Below are 21,331 nucleotides of genomic sequence, written 5' to 3'. Positions count from 1 at the left end.
ACAGGGCTCCGTGGTGCTGCTTCGTGACCCCGAAGTCTGTCGATCACACACTTGCTGGGGCACATCCCACGGTGGGCAACAGCAGCAAGGTGAGTGCACCCAGGAACGTCCTTTGTCATTCCTAATTAATCCCCCGCCCATGTGCAGAGCCATCCATCTTTTTGTTTCCTGGGACTCCGCAGCCGGGAGAAGCAGATGATTCGTTTCGAACATTAATCTCACGTGCAGAAGAGATGCTGTGGGCAGAGGGGCCGTCTGGGAAGGAGGAAGAACGGCAGCACCAAGTCAGCGTCACCCACAGGTGCAAGGAAGGCAGGACAGGAAGGGCACAAGAGAAGCTCTGTGCGTGCGTGTGTGTGTGTGCGACACACACGTGTGCAGGGGCAGGACCGAGCCCAGGCAGGCTCCCAGTCAGTGCAGGATGGCGGCAGGCAGCCCGCCCGCTGCTGCTCAAGATGGGAGGGAAGGGGACACCCCTAAAGTCACAGCGACTCCCAGACCCATGGCTCCATGTCCCTCCCTGTCGCACTTCTCACCCCCTTACACAAGAGGGACAGAGGCCCGGGAGGAACGCGTCACACGGGGGCAGGGATCCCGGAGCCCAAGCCCAGTCCTTCCCATGCTCTGCAGCCCAGCGGGACCAGCAGTGGGCCTAGCAGTGGGCCTGGCGGGGCAGGGGAGGCCGGGGCAGCCCATGCTGTGGGCCTGCCGAGTCCACCTGCACCCAGCTGCGCTCCTGTGTGGAGACCCCAGGGCGGAGATCCAGGCTGGGGGGCAGCTCCCAGGAGGCCAGCTGGGTCAGCTCCTGAGTGATGTGGACGGCGCAGCCCCAGCTGAAACCACCCAGAAACGAGTCACACCATGGATCCCTGTGGGGACCACAGCCTCGGGTCCAGAGAGGAAACTAAAGGCCATGCCGTGACAGAGGGGCAGCCAGGCTGGTCCACGGCTAGTGACCCTGCAACCCCCTCCATCAGGCTGCGCCCCAGAGGGCTTCAAGGCAAGGGTGAGTCAGAAAGAGCCATGACCATGCAGGGCAGGACCCTCTGCCACAGAGAGCAAGACCCAGGCCCTGCTCCTGCAGGAGCCCCCCACCAGGACCCCCACCAGGACCCCCACCAGGACCCCCACCAGGACCCCCCACCAGGACCCCCCACCAGGGATCCCCCCACCAGGACCCCCACCAGGACCCCCCACCAGGGATCCCCCCACCAGGACCCCCACCAGGACCCCCCACAAGGGATCCCCCCACCAGGACCCCCACTAGGACCCCCACCAGGACCCCCACCAGGGCCCCCACCAGGACCCCTACCAGGACCCCCACCAGGGCCCCCACCAGGACCCCTACCAGGACCCCCACCAGGGATCCCCCCACCAGGACCCCTACCAGGACCCCCACCAGGGATCCCCCCACCAGGACCCCCACCAGGGACCCCCACCAGGACCCCCACTAGGACCCCCACCAGGATCCTCCACCAGGGACCCCTAACCAGGAACCCCCACCAGGGACCCCCCACCAGGGACCCCCCACCAGGACCCCCACCAGGGCCCCCACCAGGACCCCCACCAGGGCCCCCACCAGGACCCCTACCAGGACCCCCCACCAGGGACCCCCCACCAGGACCCACTAGGACCCCCCACCAGGACCCCCACCAGGGCCCCCACCAGGGACCCCCCACCAGGACCCCCACCAGGACCCCCACCAGGGCCCCCACCAGGACCCCTACCAGGACCCCCCACCAGGGACCCCCCACCAGGACCCACTAGGACCCCCCACCAGGGCCCCCACCAGGACCCCCACCAGGACCCCCACCAGGACTGTGTGCACCAGGAAGCCCTAGGTCAAGAAATCCACATGAAGTGGCTCCTTCGGAAGCACAGGGGCAGGGTGACCGTCCACCCGGCTCACAGCAAGGGCTTCTGGAAAAGGTGATGTCACTGGAGGCCTTGAAGCCAGGTGGACCATGGCCACAGGACAGGGCCAGGTGGGCAGAGCCGGCCTCTCTGGTCTCCTATGAGCTGGTGGCCTTGGCCAGTGGCAGCCAGGGCAACAGGGGCTGCCAGGACCAGGTGGGGTCTAGCCAGTCTGGAGCCTGGTCACCTGCCGTCCCCCCCAGGAAGCCACTGCATTCTGATGAATGGCGTGAGAGGCAAGGAGGGCCTGGGGCGGTGACCGTCTCGTGTGGGACTTTTCACAAAGTGAGACAGCGAGCCTCACACTGGGCAGCCCCAGGGCCGGCCTTCCCCACCCACCAGCTGGGCCACCTGTAAACCACCCCTGTCGCCCCCCCCCACCTCTGGGGGTCCTGGGCAGCAGGAGGGAGTCCCCGTGAGCCGCTGGCCAGCCTCCTCATCTCTGCTGTGTCCTCACACAGGTCTGGCCCTGCGGTTTGAGGAGGCTGGCCCCCGAGGCTCTGGCTCCTGGGAGGTACGGGAACCTGCTGGCTCCGGGGTCCCACCCCATGGAGGCAGCCAGGCCTCCCAGCCGAGAAGGAGGCCCGGACCAGCTCCGTCCAGCCGGCAGCCACTTCTCAAAGTTTATGCCTCAGCAGGTTTGGATCCCTCCTTTCAAAACACCAGAAGTAATTAGACCAGATGGACTCGCTGCCTGCCAACCTCACCCTCCCGCACTCCTTTTTTTTAAATCAAGGCCGTTTTCAGTTAAATGAGAACAAAAATGCATCCAAAGTCCATAAATGAATGCGGTGCAGACGGGTTTTTTTAACACTGAGGTTTCGTAACAGCTGAGCTCCTCCTCTCCCCCCGCTCCCTTCCCCTGAGCGGCTCCTGGGGAAGGCCCGACACCCAGGCTGTGCCCAAGGGACCAGAAAGGAGAACCACTTCCTGAGCCCTACAGAGTCACGGTCCCTGTTGTCCAACCAGGTGTGGAGACAGCCCAAGCCAAGCAGGCAGCAAGGGTCTGATCAAGGGGAGGGGAAGGGACCGCGGACCTCGGCTGGGGTGGGGGAGGACAGGGCGTGGGAAGCCAGAGGCCGGCTTTAGAGAGGCCAGCACAGGAGGAGGAAGGGCCCAATGGACAAGGATTTGGTGACGGACCTGGGAGGAGGCCACAGAAGGGTGTGGACACAGGAAAGCCAGGCCAGGCACTGACCCTAACAGAGGCCCCACAGTCGGGCCCCCGTCCGCCCACCTGCTCGTTCATTCATCCATTTATTCATTCAACAAATGTTTATTGTGACAAGCCAGAGACTGTCCTGAGCACTCGGGTCAGGTCCAGAGAGATTCTATAAGGAAAAAAGAGGTTCAGGTGCCTGGCCTGGCGGGACCTCAGGGGTTCTAGGCGGGGACAGAGATGGAGAGAAATCACCTGTCTGTGACCGGACATGTGGTCCTGAGCCAGATGGACTAGCGGGGTGGGAGAGCGGCCCTCAGCAGACCCCGAGCGTAGAGAAGGTGAGCGCAGAGCCGAGGACAGTTTCTCTACGTGGTGACGGTCCAGGTGGTGTCACATGGAGAAGCCCAGGATGGGACCCCTCCCTCACACCATCGACACTGTCACTCCACCCAAGAGTGACAGGCAAAGCAACGAGGTTCTGGAGACAACCTAGAAACCCGTCCCCAGCTCAGGGGGGAGGTCTCAGCAGGACACGGCGAGCCTCCACCAGAGGGGACACCGAGACGTCCACGACCCACCGTCAAGATGTCCGTTCACCTGACGCTGGGCGGGGGCAGGTGGCAGAGGAGGAAAGCCGTCCTCAGCATTCCTCCTGGCCAAGGGCCCATGCTCACGCCAGAGGACACCAAGGACGGACAGCCCAGCGTTCCTGAAATGCACGAAAGACTCGCGAGCGTCATGACAGGAAGTCAGGTGGCCAGCAAACGCGACAGCTTCACCTCCCGGGCCACCAGGAGGAGCAAAGCCACGTGGAGGCACCAGCACAGGCCACCCCAGGAAGGAGCATCTAAAGCCACCAGAGTGAGTGTTGGCCAGGATGTAAGGGACAGATGTGCACACATCTGTGTGTGTGCATGTGTGTGTGTGCATGTGTCTGTGTGCGTGTGCATGTGTGTGTGTGCATGTCTGCAGGTGTGCACACACTTGTGTGTGTGCATGTCTGCAGGTGTGCACACACTTGTGTGTGTGCATGTGTGTGTGCGTGGGTGTGTATGTCTGTGTATGTGTGTTTGCATTGTGTGCGTGTGTGCATGTCCATGTGTATGTGTGTGTGCGTGTTTGCATGTGTGTGTGCATGCGTGTGTGTGTGTGTGAACGGCACACAGACATCCAGGACTATGTACCTCTGTGCCCTTAGAGACGTGTAAGAATGTTCGCGGCAATGGATTTATAACAGCTCCAAACCAGTGGTGGTTAGACTGAGACAGAGGAAGAAATTGCAATTCACTCATTTAATGAAACCTAAATGGCAGTAGGAAAAGAACCAATTACAAAAGCACATCACAATGTGGAAGGATCTTAAAAATATAAGCCCCCCCCCAAAAAAAACCCACAGACACCAAGTATCTCAAACTGTATGGATTCAGTTGTTCAGGCGGATGAGGGCTGGCGGGAATCTCTACCTAGACGGGGTTTTGCTGTGAACAAAACTGACCTAAAACACCAAATCTCATTCTTAAAAAACTGTAAAAGAAAACAGAAAACCAAAGTACCGCAGGCTCAGGACGGGCCAGTGAGACACAGCGGCCAGACACAGCAAACGTCGAACTAAGATCAGATCACTTCTTAGTGTGAGCTCATCCCAAGTATGTCACGTGACACTCATGGAAAATGGCAGTCCCTTCGCCTCCCAGCAGTCCCTGCAGCCTGGACTGGGGGCCCCTGCAGGGATTGGGCAAGGACCCTGGTCAGCACCGAGCTCAGACCTGGCTGTGCGAGGCTTGGCCAGCCTGAGGCTCATGGCCATGGGCCCCTCCCTCCCCTGGACGGCTGCACCACACATGGTCGGGGCCTCCGAGCCTTGCACAGGCCAGGCACACCGTGGCCACGTGGGCCGCGTGGCCCCAGCACGGGCCTGACAGGGAAGCAGGACCACAGGCCGAGCCAGGCTCTTGGTGGCCACGCCCACCACGCTGCGCCATGAGTTGGCCCTTCCTGGCTTGTTCTGGAGAGTCCTGGACACTGAGGCCAGCCCTGAAGGACCCTGCCCCCAGCCCAGGAACTGTGGCCTCCCAGGGGGCCGTGGCCGGAGGACCTGGGTCACCCCCAGCCAGCCCTGCTGCACACCTGGGGACGGGCAGCTGGTTGCTCATCAAAGCCCTCTCAGCTCTCCTCTGGGCTCCTGCCTGGGGCAGACAACTTGCCTCCCGTGGCCCTCTGTGGCCCTGCTCTGCCCCCCGGGGCCACATGGAACACGTCCACCCCTGGCCCTGCCGGCCTTGCCACAGGTCATGTCTGCTCTGTTCATTCCTCCCTCCCCGCCCCGGCCAGCCCCACTGGCAAAACCATGTCCATGAAGCTGGAGAGAACCTCTCCTGAGCTCCATGAGAGCCATGTGTCACAGAAGGGAAGAGGAGGGAAGGGCACAGCTGACCCACTGAGGTCAGCTCTGCCGCCTGCTGCCTCCTGCCAGCTGCCCTGTATCCGGGCAGCCCGCACCAGGGGAGCTGAGTGCCCCCAGCCCAGACCTCCACAGGCAGCTGGACGGTGCACCCACCCACCACCCAGCACCGGGCAGAACCCGTAGCTGGCAGGACGCCTCCTCCAGAGAGAGCGCGGCTTCCAGCACCCGAGGGCCACCAGCAGCTGGGGTCCCTCCCACTGAGCAGCCCAGGAGGACAGCGCCCACCACCACCTCACAGCCTCTCCCCCTTAGTGATCACAAATCCGGCTCAGGGAGGCGACCCAGCTTGTCCAGGGCCCCCAAAACTCAGGGGCAGGACTGGGACTGGATTCCTGAACTCCCGGTGCCACCCCAGCCCTGGGGACAGAAGGAAGGTCACCTAGAACCTACTGCACACTCCAGTAGCTGTGTGGCTCCTGGGAGAGGGCTCCTCTGTGTCACACACATGCTCACGCGCGTGCACACACACACGCAGGCTCCCGTGGAGTCGGGGAGTCAGGTGGGCACCCTTCTCAGGTGGGCAGCGCGTCCTCAGGTCCTAGGAGTACCCAATACTCCGAGGGGACCCTGAAGCTGCCAGCAGTGTGACGGGGTGGGTGATGGCAGGACCCCAGCTCCAGGCTCTGGCTGCTCAGCCTGGTCTCCTGCGCGCCCTGGAAACCCGGGCTCTTCCCTCTGCCAGCCACGCCCTCCCGGCCTCCTTAGGTTTCTGTCCCTTTAGCCTTGACTTTTCCCAGCGGGAGGCCTCTCTGGCCAGCTCTCAGGGCCTCCCCCCAGGGCCTCCTCCCAGGACCTCCCCCCCCAGGGCCTCCCCCTCATGATTCTTAGGGAACAAGGGAACTGGTTGCCAACTACCTCCCAGGGAGGGAAACCACAGGAGGTAGGTCTGCCTCCTCAGGCCCAGGACCCCCCCACCGCCTGCCCTCAGGATCCAGATGGGCATCTGGGCCTCAGTAGCCACTGGACAAATGAACCACCAAGTTCATTCCCACCCCCAGGCCTCAGGTCTCTCGGGGGCAAGGCCTTTGTGCCTCCTCCACGTGGCTGAGGCACGGCACCCTCCAACCAGGGGCCTGGAGCAAACCGAAGCTCAGAAACGTGGGTCCTCCCTGCCTCCCCACCGGCGGAAGCCCCCCCGCGCCCCCCACCCCCCCACCCACCTCCCTGGCCCCAGTTCAAAAGTCACCTCCCACAGGAAGCCCTCCTGGATCTCACCAGGCCCTTCTCAGAGCAGGTTTAGGTCCCCAACCCACTGCCTGGGGCCAGGTCTCCTCCTTCCTGGGGCCCCTCTCCTGCTGGGCCTGGTGACAGGAAGGTGTGGAGGGTGGTCGCCTCCGACCCTCCAGGCACCAGGAGCTCCAGTCTGTAAGTCCTTGCTGGAAGCCACACAGGCCAGGAGCTCAGAGTGCCCGGACCACAGCAAGGTGGCCAGCCATGGGCCCCCAGGCCCGAGCTGCCCCAGGAGCAGGATGTAGCCTGGAGGCAGAGGCCCGGGGTCGCCGAGGGCTGGTGGCTGGTTGTGGAAGGGCTCCCCTGGAGGATGTCGGTGACCCACCCCCACCACCCTCCGGCCCCCCATGGGCCTGGACAAGGCCACTTGGGAAGGACGGTCCCTGCATCAAATAACCAGAATGAGGTCTCCATTCCTGCAGCAGTCACTGGGACAGGCACTGGGCTAGACGGCCCGCGTGATACCCTGCCATCGCCTCTGGCGGAGGCACACTGCACTCCCATTTTTCAGAGAAGAAGCAGCTAAGCACAGAGAGGTGAGGTGACTCACCCACAATCCCACAGCCCATAAGGGGTGAGGCTGAGATTCGAACTCAGGCAGTTGGTGCTGAAGCCACGTTCTGAATCTACGCGGAGTCAACTTAGAAGACAAGCGGCTTTGGGGAGGGTTGAGTTGTAAACCCCAGGCCAAGAGATCCAGTCCCGACTCCTGCCAGGCACGAGCCTCCTCTCACCCCCAGGGCCCCACCACACCCAGCCCTCCAGAGACCCTGCTAGAAGACCCCCCAGATCTTCCTGCCCAGCCAGACTTTCAGGGCCTGGGCTCCCCATTTCTCCTTGTCCTTGGTGGTGAGAAGGTCACATCCCTGGGGGCCCATGAGGCCTTGTCTGGGACCCCACAGGCCACGGGAGGGCCTCCAGCCTCCAGCCCCAGAGGGGCACCATGTGGCATCAGCCAGGGCCGTCCAGGGCTGCCCAGGTCACTGTGTCCACAGCAGCTGTCCCACACACAAGGCCCATGAGCCCAGGTGATCCTCGGCTACCCTGCCTGGGAGTTCCAGGGAGCCTTCCTGGTGACACCACACTTGAAAACACATGTGGTCTCTCCCCCCGTGGAGACCACCTGCCTCACCGTCCACCCACCTGCAGGGCAGATGCCAGTCAATCCTCACAGGGCCCAGGGCGGATTCTGGAGCCTTCAGTCAGGATCAAAGAGACTGCTCAGAAACAGTCTTACCTTCACCATCAGCACCATTGTCAGCATCATCACCATCATCGTCACCACCATCGTTACCATCACCACCATCACCACCACCATCACCATCACCACCATCATCATCATCACCACCATCATCACCATCACCACCATCATCATCATCACCATCATCACATCACCACCATCACCACCATCACCATCATTATCACCACCATCATCACCATCACCATTACCACCATCACCATCACCACCATCATCATCATCACCACCATCATCACCATCACCACCATCATCATCATCACCATCATCACATCACCACCATCACCACCATCACCATCATTATCACCACCATCATCACCATCACCATTACCACCATCACCATCATTACCATCATCACCATCATCACCATCACCATCATCACCACCATCATCACCATCATCATCACCACCATCATCACATCACCACCATCATCACCATCACCATCATCATCATCACCACCATCAGCACCACCATCACCATCACCATCATCACCATCACCACCATCATCACATCACCACCATCACCACCATCGTCACCATCATCACCATCATCATCACCACCATCACCATCACCATCATCATCACCACCATCATCACCACCATCATCACCACCACCATCACCACCATCATTACCATCGTCATCACCATCATCATCACCACCACCATCACCACCATCATCACCATCACCATCATCACCACCATCATCACCATCACCATCACCACCATGGTCACCATCACCACCATGGTCACCATCACCATCACCGTCACCATCACCATCATCACCACGATCATCATCACCACCATCATCATCACCACCATCTTCAATACCACCTCCAACACCATCACCGCCATCGTCACCATCACCACCACCACCACCATCATCACCATCACCACCATCACTGCTTTCACCACCATCGTCACCATCACCACCATAGTCACCATCACCACCATCACTGCTGTCACCACCATCGTCACCATCACCACCATAGTCACCATCACCACCATCACTGCTGTCACCACCATTGTAACCATCACCACCATCACCATCACCGTCGTCCCCAGCATCACCAGCACCATCACCACGTAACCGTCTGCACCTGGACCATGACTATGGTTCCCACCTCACCATCTCCATTGTCACCATGACAACCATCGCCATCCCATCACCAGGGTTTCGGTGAACACTCCGACCACCACACAGGTCGGTCAGGACCGTCTCTCACCTTGACCACCACCTGGCCAGGTGAGCTCAGAGCGGAGCCCCTATCACTGTCCCCAGGCAGAGTCAGAGCCCATATGGGCCGGTTTTGTAAACAGCTGCCCTCCCCGCACAGCACACCAGGCTTCTGGCCACCAGGAAGATTCCGACTGCGCTCCTCCTATCTGCGCCTTTGTGCAGGAGACCCGGGGACAAAGACTCCAGGGCTGTGCGCCCGCGGTTGAAAGCAGGCCTCTGGAGACAGACTGCTTGGGCTTCATCCAGTCTGCCTCTTCCTAGCTGTGTGACCACGGGCAAGGCCCTTACCCTCTCTGTGCCTCAGTTTCCCTGTTTATGAAGTGGAGATGATAGCAACATGCTGTCCTGTGAGACAATATATAGCACACAGGGTAAAGCTGACGTCACCCTTCCCGGTTACATGAGGCCCGAGGGTGGCAGGAACCTGCCTAGGGTCACACAAGGTGAAGGGAAGAGATTCAGAGCTCCGTGAGGCTCCCACCCCCACGTCCCTCCCGGCTCTCAGCCTCAGCTCTGGGCTCCCAGCACCCTGAGGCCAGGGGGCCGGGCGCACTCACCATGGGGAGCCGTAGATCCGGAAGCCCCGCACGGTGACCTCGGCATCCTGCAGGTAGATGCAGTTGGTCAGCAGCGACTGCACGTTCTCGTAGTTCTCGGGCTTCAGCTTGGACACGGACGGGAAGTAGTAGAAGTCCTGTTTGATGAGGTCGGCCATGAACTCCTGGTCGAAGGTGAGCTCGTGGTTGCCAGCCACCACCACCTTGTACTCATAGGGCAGGCTGCCTGCGGGGGACACAGCCACATGCTGGAGGCAGGGAGGCTGGGGAGCTGCCAGAGTCCCCACCACAGGTCCCCGACCACGGGTCCCCAAAAGAAGGGCAGTCGCCCCGGCGCTGTCCCCAGGGCCCTGCCTGCCAGGCCTCAGCTAGCCATCAGCTCCAGACCCAGTGAGCCCTGGGCAGCTCCCCCGGCCTCTGAGCGGAGGACGCCCGGCCTCGTCCTGGGGACTGCTCTGCCTCCGTGTCTTGGCTCCCACTGGAAGGTGACGATACCCTGTGCTCTAGCCCCAGCTGTCACCAGCTTCTCCGTCCCAGGCTCCCACCCCCTGGAGTCTCGGGTCCCGGCCTCCACATCCCAGCAAGACCAAACCCCATTCAACCTCCGGACACCCCGCGCCCAGGGACAGGTACAGGCCCGCCTGCCCCCAGCGAGGCCTTTGACTCCAGACCAAGGCGAAACGCCCCTGAAGACCAGGCCTTCAACTAGCAGCCGAGCTCGCTCTGCCCTGGGCAAGCCCTGGGCGGCTCTCCAGGGGTGCTTCCCGTCCTCCTCTGAGGCCCCCAAGCAGGGGAGCGCAGCCTCGGGGTGACTGGGCTGGGGACAGCCCCACACCAGGCTGGCCCTGCCGAGCCCAGCTCCCCCAGGGAGGCACCCCTGCCCCGCCCACCCCAGCCACCTGCCCGCCTGTGCCCTCACCGCCCGGCCTCGGCGACTGGGTTCCCACCGGCGTGGAGGGGGCGGCAGTGGACCTGGGCCTGGATGAAGGTGAGGCAGGAAGGTGACGCAGAGGTCCAGCTCCTCCCTGCAGCCCCGGGGGGGAGGGGGCAGGCAAGGGCGAGAGGACAGGGAGGGCCGGATCCCAGACCCTCTCACCCAGAAGTGACCTGCGGTTGGACAGAACACCTGGTTCTGGTAGGGACACCATGCTTCACCGCCACATCTGCCCCCGTGAGCAAGGCCTTCTGTCCCCAGCACTTCTGTCTCCAATGCTTCAGTATCAACGAGAGGCCAGACCTGCCCCAGAAGGTTCCCAGAGTGTACACGTGAACCCCACCACACGCCAGGCACTGGCCAGGCTCTGGCTCTTGGCTGCGTTGTGGATAGGAAGTGGAGGTCGAAGGCTGGAGGGGTGGTGGAGGCTGGGAGGCTGGAGGGGTGGTGGAGGCACAGGGAGGAGCCGGCAGCTGCCCTCTGAGGTGCTGCTGAGCCCTGAGCCCTTCCTCCTGCTCAGCCCATCCTGAGCCCCCAGGGCTGGCTCCCTCCTGGAGGAGCAGGGCCCAAAGAATGCTCCAGGGGGTCCTCGGGCCCCTCAGGAAGGCCACCTGAGCCACTGCAGAGCCACACTTCACAGCGTGTCCCCTTGTTCCTGGGCGGCTGCGACCTCCACAAAACCCGCTGATCTGAGTTCAGCCCTGACTCCCTCTCAACTAGGAAGTCACTTAACCTCTCTGAACACGGACGTCCCTGCCATACGGTGGGTGTGCTGGTGACCCCCCAGGCTGAGGGCCTCCCCTGGCCCCCAGGACCCCCCAGTGCCTCCCCGAGGCTCCCTTCACCCACCCCTCCCAGGAGCAGCAGGCGGTGACCGGCACCTCAGCTCTCCTGGGGGAAGCCAGCAGTCCAGGGGCCCTAGGGGCTCTGCTGCCCTTGACCGTGAACACACGGTCACACAGCTCTCTGGCCATGTGACCGTCCCTCAAGAACAGATCCAGCTGCCCCTGGCGAGGTGTGGTCTTCAGACTCACCTCCCTTGTCCACAGCCCTGATTGTTCCCTGGGGTCGTCTTGATGGGGCCTGCTCCCTTGCGGGTGGGTGTGGCCATGAGGTGACTGGCTGCTCCCTCTGTGGCCACGGCCTGTGGCTGCGCTGGTCTCCAGCACTGCTGACCTGATAGGGACCACCACTGCGGCCTGTCCTGCTCAGCCTTGCCGTCCCCACCCTGCCTGGCCACGGGGCCTGCACACCAAAGACATTGGTGCCATTCCCTGTGCCCTTGGCTATGCTGTCCCAGCCCTGGGGCAGAGACAGCAGGTGACACCCAGGGGAGCCTCCGGGTGCCCAGATGGGAGGCGCTGAGTGCCCGCAAGGGGCTGCTCTCCGGGTGGTATGGGTTCCCACAGCATCAGCCTGGAGACCAGAGCACACTGTCACCCTGTGGACCACCCAGGGCAAGTGCAGGGAAGCCACAAGAGGTGGCCTGTCCGAGGGGCCCAGCTGGGCTCAGGGACAGCAGCTCAAGGAGGGGGTGGCTGTGCCAACTCGGTGAGGCGGGCGGAGCAGATGGACCCAAATGCCCTTCTACCCATCTGACCTCACAGACTCCAAGGACGCCAAGGCTCCACTAGCCTGACTCAAACTCGCTCCCCGCTGGGCACTCACCTTCCTCCCTGAAGCTGGGCCTGGCTGTAAAAGCCGCACCCTGGTCAGCTCTTCACAGCACTGGCTGGACACGAGCTTGTTCCAGGCCCTGGTCAAGACTCCACCGGGAGGCCTGACGGTGAGTAGGACACAGTCTGGAGACCTAATCTATGCTACCTACTGGATAGAGGAGAAAAGGGAAGCTCAGAGACGGGCAGAGAGTTGCCCAAGGTCACACAGTGAGACAGTGGAGACCTGGGACTCAAACCTAGCCTCCTGACTCAGGGGCACCTGAACAATGGCCCCACCAGCCTCTGCTGGGAGAGACCCAGTGACTGGTAGTTGGGGACTAGAAGGAGACGAGGTCATTCAGGAAGAATGGGACAGTGACCTGAGGGACAGGTAGACCCTGCAACGGGAGGCATCCCAAGTGGGCCTTGCTGGGCGGGTCGAACGCTGATCTCCCAGCCTCTGACGGGCAGCAGGTCCTCCACCTCTAAACCCCCCCAGCGCTCCTTGCCTTTCAGAACTGGCGGACATGGCTGTACACTTGGGTTCCCCGTGATGATGCCCAGGTCATTGCCCAGAGCTTTCCTTTCTTCTCAGCCATATTCTTCAAAATCCTGCCATCTACCAGCCACGGGTTTCTTGCGGGTAAAGTGACCATTAATCAGCCGAGCCCTGGGGCAGGACAGCCCTGCTCTCTTAGCTCCTCATCTGCCCTAAACATCCAAGGAAATGTGCATCCACTCCTAGATTCCTCAGGGCGGCCCGCGTGGCTGGTGCACAGGGCCCAAAGAGGGACGCGGACAGAACTCTCTGCTGCTGTGCTCCTGAAAGGAATCTCTCTCCAAGAGGAAACCATTCTTCACTGCAAGTACCTCCCCAGCCCACTTCGCAGGAAGTGCTGCCTCCAAACTGCATAATCTGTGACATTCGGGAAGATATGTGTGAGCCCGGCACCGTCTGTGGCATTCCCAGAGAGGCGTCTGAGCCCAGCAGGATGTTCCCGCGCTCTAACTGCAGTGACAATCAGGAAAATGCCCACTTACGGCTCCTTCCGCCCATCCCACCTCGCGGAACACAGGAGAGGGGGTGGAATAAAGAGACGCCTAACGATCTCTGATTGCATCTTTAGTACGTCTTTGACAGTCCTGTGTTTAAACACTCGTCCGTGTCTGGGAGGCAGGCCTCTGGTTATGGCACACGGTCCAGGACAGCCCAGAGCGGAGAAGCTCCCACAGTCGGCTGCAGACCACAGTGGGACCTCTGCAGCTTGGACGGGTGGACACCAGCACACGGCCAAGCACACACGGAGGACATTGGCCAGAGGTGCAGGAAGAAAGGAAAATCTGTGCATGACCCCAACCGGCGGGCGAGCAGTGGAGCAGGACACTGGGCCAGTGCCAGGCTGCGGCTCAGGAAGACGTGGCTGGGCTGGGCCGGCACAAGTTGGGTTCTGCTGCCCTGCAGGGGCTCCCTGTGCCGAGCACCGTGACCAGCTTCTCTCATTCAATACTTCAGGACACTCGGCAAGCAAGGTCACTGACCTGATTGCACAGCCAAGTGGCCAGGGCCAGGTGTGGAGCCCAGGTCCCTCTCCACCTCCCACTGGCTGGGAGCCATCGCTCCGGAGCCTCGGTGTTCTCATCTGTAAGATGGAATGCTCCGGGCTCCTCCCAGGCTCCCCTGGACGGCCAGCTGGGCAGACACTCCCAGGGCTGAGTTGCGCCCATGCCAAGACTTGTTTCAGGCACAGACACGGATCAGCTGTGCTCACAGTCCCTAGGCGGGAGGCACCCTGGGTGCAGGGCCACTCGGGGGGTCAGGAGGCAGAGGGGAGGGGGCATGGTTTCCTAGGGAAGAGACAGGCCAGCAGGTGAACTGGCTTGGGCTGCTGTGTCTGTTCCACTCTGGTGGCCTCTGGGGCACAGGGCTGTGGCTGACTGTCTGGCACCCTGGGGTCATCAGGGCAGGTGGAGAGTGGCCCTCCCTGAGAGCCCATGAGGTGGTGGCTGGGGGCAGAGGCTGGGGACGGGTTGGTTTGCATGTGCAAGATTCGTTCAAGGTGAGTGATTTGCCACCTCTCAGAAGTGGCTGACCTGGCAGGGGCAGTCCCTCCAGGGTCAACGAGACCCCGAGGTGTCAAAGACAAAGGCACACTGACCCTCCGGACATCAGCCGAGGTCTTGGCATTCCAGGGATGTTTGCAGAATCTAATGCTGAAATCTAGAGGGAAGCCCAGGCCTGGGAGCAGGAGCAGGAGGAGAGTGAGGCTCAAAGGCCGGGCCACTGCCCAGGGCACACCTGCTCCCCTTAGGCCTCACCCAGCTGCAGCAGGCCCTGCCGCCCGCCCCAGCCCCTGCGGGAGATGCCTGGATCCAGCCCCCGACATCGGTGCCCATATTGAACAGGCAAACACGGTTTTTCTTCTGTTCCATCCTAATAGCCAAAATGTTTAACTTTCAAACATTTGCTTTTCCTGGGAAATGTTTAAAAACAGGGACATTCCGTCCCCATCATCTTCAACGACTGTTTCCATTGCTGCCACCCAGCACAGATGACTTTAGGCTAAAAGGGACAGCTGAAAGTTTCCTGTTTTCCCCCGGAAACACAAGACCGCCTGTAGGCAGAACTCCGTGGGGCCTCCTGGAAGTCACGAGAAGGCAGAACGTACGTGCCCAACGATGTCCCTGGAAGGCCCCTGGTGGCCACTCAGAGCTTGAGGCTGCAGCGCCCCCTGTCTGCGCTCTGCCCTCCTCTCAACCGACCTCGGCCCTCGGCCTGGGGCCTCCTGACTTTGGCTTACGCTGCTCTGGGCTCTGGGCTCCCCTCCTGCCCCTACTTTTTAGTCAACTCCAATTCAAGGCACCCTTGTCCACTGGCCCAAGTGTGGCCTCCTCCAAGATGCCTCCCCCGAGTACCCCTTCCTGGCCGCCCTGGCAGTGAGACGGGGCTCCTTCAGGGAATCAGTCCCTGGATTCCTCTCCCCAGCCCCAGCACAAGGCAGGCGCTCGCCACGTGTCCCTGAATGCACAAGACAGTGTCCCCTGCAGCAGATGACAAGAGCTAGAGAGGACAAATGACCGGCAAAGGTCTCCTAAGCAGTGGGCCCCAGGGTGTCTGGGAAGGCCAATTGAGTGGCAGCTGCCAAGGTACAGGACATCAAGGCCCAGGCTGCAGAGCTGGCACTACCCAGCAATGGCCAGGGCAGCGGCACCTGGACTGGGAATCAGAGGTGGCTCTTCTCAGTCGGGAGGCAGGTGCTGCCCCCCACTGGGCACCCAGCGAAGGGCCTTTGCCCTCCCGAGGCCTCTTTCCCCCTCCACCCCCAAGAGCCCTCCCAAGGGTCTGAGACCCTCCGTCTGATGGGGTCAGATGGAGGGACAAAAGTGAACTTCCACAGGACAGGACACTGTGCGCCCGCGCTGGAGCTGCTGACATCCCACGATGTAATTAAAAGGCCTGGCCTCCCCGGGCAGAGGTCTGGGAGCTGAGATGAATGAGCAGAGAACTCTGGGACCAAAGTCCCGGGTGGGAGCGGGCAGCAGGGGCTGCCAGGGGCAGTCTGAGCTGTGACCAGAGCCCTGGGGGCACTGCATATGAAGTGGGCTAGGGCCAGACAGGACCCTGCCCCCAAGTGCCCACTAGTGACCTTGCCCTCCATCACCACCCCCCAGCAAAGGAGGCACACTCTCAGGTGGGGGGAACGAGACTCCAAAGAGCCCCTTTGGGCAGCATCGGGCCTGAGGGAGGATGGGCGGTGAGGCCAGGGTGAGCCTCAGCAGGACTGAGTAAGAGCACACACAGTGACCAGGAGGCCCAGCTCCCTCCCGACTCAGCTCTCAAACCTGGAGCCACTGCAGGACTGGGACGTGGGACAAACAGGCCCAGGAGAAAGTCCTGCAGGCACCCGAGGCTCCCCAAAGACACCGCCAGTTCCCGGTATTGCATGCCCCTCCCACCCTACCCCACACACACACTCACACACACACTCACACACGCTCACACTCTCACACACACACTCACAAACTCACACACGCTCACACTCTCACACACACACACAAACTCACACATTCACATTCACACACTCATGCACTCTCACACACACACACTCTCACACACTTGCACTCACACACACTCTCACACACAAAGTCACACACTCACATTCACTCACTCTCACACTCACGCACTCTCAACTCTCACACTGTCACACACATTCACACACACTCACACACTTGCACACATTCATGCACACACTCTCAAACACTTGCACTCTCTCACTTGCACTTGCACTCACATATTCACACACTCACACACTACCACTTGCACACGTGTGTGCACAGACTCACACTTGCACTCTCACACTCACATATCCACACTTTCACACACTTGCACACTCACACACTTGCACACTTGTGCGCACACACTATTACACACTTGCACTCTCTCGCACTCACACACTCACGCATACCACTGATCAGCCGCTGTCAGAAGTCCAGTTCTTACACACACACACACCCAGGTCAGCATGTCCCTGAGAAGGAACCCAAACTGCAAACAGAAGCAGAGGCCAGACCCAACAGAAGACAGGAAAGGGGGAGGAGCGGGGCAGGAAAGGAACCTTTGTAACTGACACCCTCGGGGAGATAAGAGAGGACACCGCATCCAGAAAAGGCTGGCAGGGCACTTCTGCATCACAGGGTTTTTTAAAATTTAGCTAAAGATGAAGAAGAGGAAGTTGGAGGAGTCTCCCGGGAACTAAAACAGACCATTGAGTGCAAAGCAGGGGAGTCAAACCAGAGGTCCATCAGCCGAGCACCACACACTGTAAGCAGAAGTCAGAGGACGGGGAATGAAACTGAGCTAATGCCCTACAACGAAGGACAGAATTTACTTCGCTAAAAGGGTGGCCTGAGTGACCAGAAAAATGAATGAAAAAAGACCCTCGAGCAAGGCACTCTGTCCAGGAACACAACAGGTCACATATCAAGGACGAGGACTCCCAACCCAGGGGCATCCTCAAATGTGACCCTGGAAGGTAAGAGATGACACAGCAATGCTTTCCAAATTCTAGGGGGATGAATTGCAACCCAGAATTCCACACCTGGACACTATCCATTGAGATCGAGGACAAAAGAGAGAATTTTCTTGACATTCAAGTTGCCAAACGTGGAGATCTCCTGCTCTTCTCAGAAAGCTGCTGAGGATACGTTCCACCAAGGCAGGGGGTGAGCCTCGGCCAAGGAAGCCCTGGGTTCCAGAACCAGGGCCTCCAAGACAGAGAGAAGGGACGGAAGGAAGGGACGGGAAATCTCTGGATGGCCCCTGGGACGGGCCTGGGACCCATCAGCTCAGAAGGCGCAGGGCTCGCGGCCCCAGGAGGTGAGCCTCCAAGAGAAAGGTTTGACAGGTGACCTGCATCTCACCCCACGGCCAAAGGGCATTTAAAGTTCCATAGGAGCTGGGGGTGAGCTCTGGCAGGTACACACAGGAACGAGAAAATGAACAAAAAATAATTAACTACTTTAGGAAAAACAGTCAATCATCCCATGAGTATTCAACCAAAAACAGAGATAAGACTGTATTAGACAGAGAAAGGACGCGCAGGGCGTGGGGAGGCCGAGCCTCTGAACCTTCATTTTTCATTTTAAGAAATTTAAAAGCAATGTCTAAAGCTAGAAAACAAACAAAAACATCTCAACAGAAGCCAGTCCAAGAGCTGGGCCGGGTGGACGTCAGGGATGGGGGAGGGCAAGGGCAGGGACTACCTCACCACAGCCTGGAGCTCTCGGTGACCTAGTGTGCGCATGTCACCTGAAGGCAAACAAAAAGTTTAAATAAATAAAAGGCCCAGGGGAGCCAGGGGCTCCTCATCCACCTTCCCACTCGGCCCAGGGACAGCCGTGTCCCTCGATGACTCCGCTTGTTTTTCGAAACCTAGAACCAAAGCAAACTCTGTCCCGGTCACACTGACTGAAGACAGAAGCAGGAGGCCCGAAGAGGCCCTGCTGTGCCAGGCCAGGGCGTGAGGCTGAGAGCCTCCAGCACCGGGCTCAGAGGCAGGGGCAGCTCGGCCGCTCCTCACCTGGGCAGAGGCTTGTAACGGTCCAAGGAGCACAAAGACAAGGAACCCAGCTCCGCGGCCTCCTGACCCGCTCCGCCCCAGCCTCCACCCTCCATCTCTGTAGCAGCCCCAGAGCCACAGGAGCTGGGGAACCAGCATCCTAGTAGCCATTAAGGTCAAAAGGGGTTTGGGACGCTCCAGGAAGTCCCGTCACTGAAGAACGGCCACTGTTTGACATGTGGTCCTGGGCTTGGGGACTGTTGACTGGATGCAGCGCTCTCCGCACACAGAGCCTGGCCACAGCAGCAGTCTAATGCCACAACCCCCAGGGCGCAATGCCACGGGGCGGGGGGCAAAGAAAACGCCTTCCTAAGACACCAGAGGGTTAACTGTCCACAGGGGATCCTAAGGATCAGGCCCTGATCCCTCACCCTGGCTGACCTTGACGCTCACTCTGTGTGTGCAAAAAGGAAAGGGCTGGTGCATCGAGGGTCTGGCACAACACAAGAGGTGCAGCCTCCAGCAAGGGGCAGCAGACTCACCGATCTGGATGTATAAGGAGATCTCTGTCCAGTCCTCAATACCAACTGAGCTAGCCAAGAAGTGACCACTTGACAAAGAACACACACTATAGAATTGGTCCAGGAAGGTCACTAAACAAATGACACTAACAATAAACCTTGGAGCGGGGACGTGGGGGGGGGGGGGGGATCTGATTTCACAGTTGGTAAAGTAGATTATGGAAAACAGCCGTTTCTATTTTTTAAATGATATACCCAATAAAACAGAAGAGCATGGTCCCTATGAGAAAGAACGGTCAGCTGTCCCTGAGAAACCCCAGATGCTGGAGACACCTTTAAAACAGCTAGGAGAAAGCTGTTCTAAGAACTTAAGGATGCTATGTCTAAAGGATTAAAGGAAATTATGAGAATGATTTAGAAAATAGGGGATATCAAGAAAGAGAGAGAACCATAAAAACTGAAAAGGTCAAATTCTGGAGTAGAAAAGTAAAAGAGCAGGAATGAAAATCTCCCTGGAAGCTCTTGGTGGCAGGTTGAAGCTGGCAGAAGAAAGAATGAATGAACTTGAAGAATGAACTTGAAGACAGATCAATTGAGATTAAGCAGTCTGAGAAAGAGAAAGGAAACGGAATGAAGAAAGAGGAGCAGAGCCTCAGGTGTCTGTGTGACACTGTCAGGCCCAATGACACACACACAGGGGAGTCAGGGGGAGAAGAGGGAAGGAACAAGAAGAATTTTTGAAACAATGGCTCATACCTCCCAGGTTGGATGAAAAAATGAATCTACACATCCAAGAAGCTCAAATAGTCCAAGCAAGATAAAAAAGATGTCCACATGTAGCTACGTCATTACCAAACTGACAAAAAGCAGAAAATGGAAGATCATTCACCACACAAAACTAATCCCTGATCAGACTAACAGCTAGTTTTTCATCAGGAACCATGGAAACCGGGGTAGCCGGGTGTCATATATAGGATGCTGGGAGGAAAACGCCTCCATTGTGCATTTTACAGCCAGCAAAACTATCCTTTAGAAATGAGGAAGAAATTAACTCATTTCCAGGTAAAGGACGTCTGACAGAACCTATTGCCAACACTGTCTACGAGAAATACCAACCAACAGGAGACCCTCAGACTCAAATGAAAAAGCAGGAGACGGTGACTCCAATCCATACGAAGAAATACAAAGACAATAAGGGTGACTTCACAGTCAAACGTGGAAGACAGTGAGCGGTGGGGTGGGGTCGGTGGGGAGCACTCGCCCAGCGGGCGTGAGGCCTGGGTCCGAGCCCCGGCACCACCCAGAAGGGACACAACATAACACACAGGACAGTGCCCACACGTTTTCGGCTGTAATTCTTTTGTTCTCCTTTCTGGTTTAAAAGACAAGTACACAAATGAGAAGTTCTAAAACTGTGTCGGTAAGTTAGGATGCATAAGGATGTCATTTGGGTGTCAGTAATAGCATAGAGGAAGGGGGAGGACAAGGAAATCTATATTACAGCACGATTTTTGTATAAAATATTAATGACTTTAAGTTATTATTAATCTCAACGAGATTGTTTTAAGGTTAAAAGGCTGGGACATAGCTCGGTTGGCAGAGAGCTTGCCTCGCATGCACAGGGCCCTGGGCTCAATCCCCAGCAGGAAGGAAGGAAGGAAGGAAGGAAGGAAGGAAGGGAGGGAGGGAGGGAAAGGAAAGGAAAAAAGAAGCTAATCACAACTTCCAGGCAACCACTAAGCATTGTTTGCTTGTTTGTTCGTTAAGTTTTGAGTTATTGGGTGCTCTCCCTCGCACACAGGGATATATCCCAAGGCCTGTGGATGCCGGAAACATGAGAGCACTGAGCCCTGTGGACGATCCTTCCTCTGCACACCTACCCATGGCAAAGGTCAACTATCAACTAGGCACACAAGAGACCAACAACAACAACAGAATAGAATGATCATAATAACGTGTAACAGAGCTATGTGATGTGCGCACATGTGCACTCCCCCCTTCCCCCTTCCTCTCCCTCTCTCCCCCTTCCTCTCTCTTCCCCCTCCCTCTTACTCTCTCTTTCTCCCTCTCCCCCTTCCTCTCTGTGTCTCCTCTCCCCCTCTCTCTCCTCCCTCCCCTCCCTCTCTCCCTCTCTCCCCTCTCCCTCATCCCCCTCCCCTCTCTTCCTCCTTTTCTCTTCTCTCTCTCTCCCTCTCTCCCTCTCTCTCTCCCCCTCTCTCCCTCTCTCTCCATCCCTCTCCCTCTCTCTCCCCCTCTCCCCATCCCCTCTTTCCCTCCCTCTCCTCTCTCCCTCCCTCTCCCTCTCTCTCTCCCTCCCTCTCCCTCTCTCTCTCCCTCTCCCTCT

The 21,331-nt window shown here is 59.1% G+C and overlaps 1 protein-coding gene across 1 annotated transcript in view; it reads right to left on the bottom strand.

The window, feature by feature from the left end:
- The window catches only part of Mpped1 (metallophosphoesterase domain containing 1), a 56,403-nt gene that overhangs the window by 11,894 nt on the left and 23,178 nt on the right, over positions 1–21,331 (bottom strand). The window contains exon 3 of the mRNA XM_076853364.2: positions 9,819–10,044. Within this exon, the coding sequence (XP_076709479.1) occupies positions 9,819–10,044 (226 nt within the window). The remainder of the gene's footprint in view (positions 1–9,818; positions 10,045–21,331) is intronic.

This window comes from Callospermophilus lateralis, chromosome 4, assembly GCF_048772815.1.
Source record: "Callospermophilus lateralis isolate mCalLat2 chromosome 4, mCalLat2.hap1, whole genome shotgun sequence".
In the NCBI taxonomy this organism is placed as follows: Eukaryota; Metazoa; Chordata; class Mammalia; order Rodentia; family Sciuridae; genus Callospermophilus; species Callospermophilus lateralis.
This window is presented reverse-complemented; position numbering and strand designations above follow the sequence as displayed.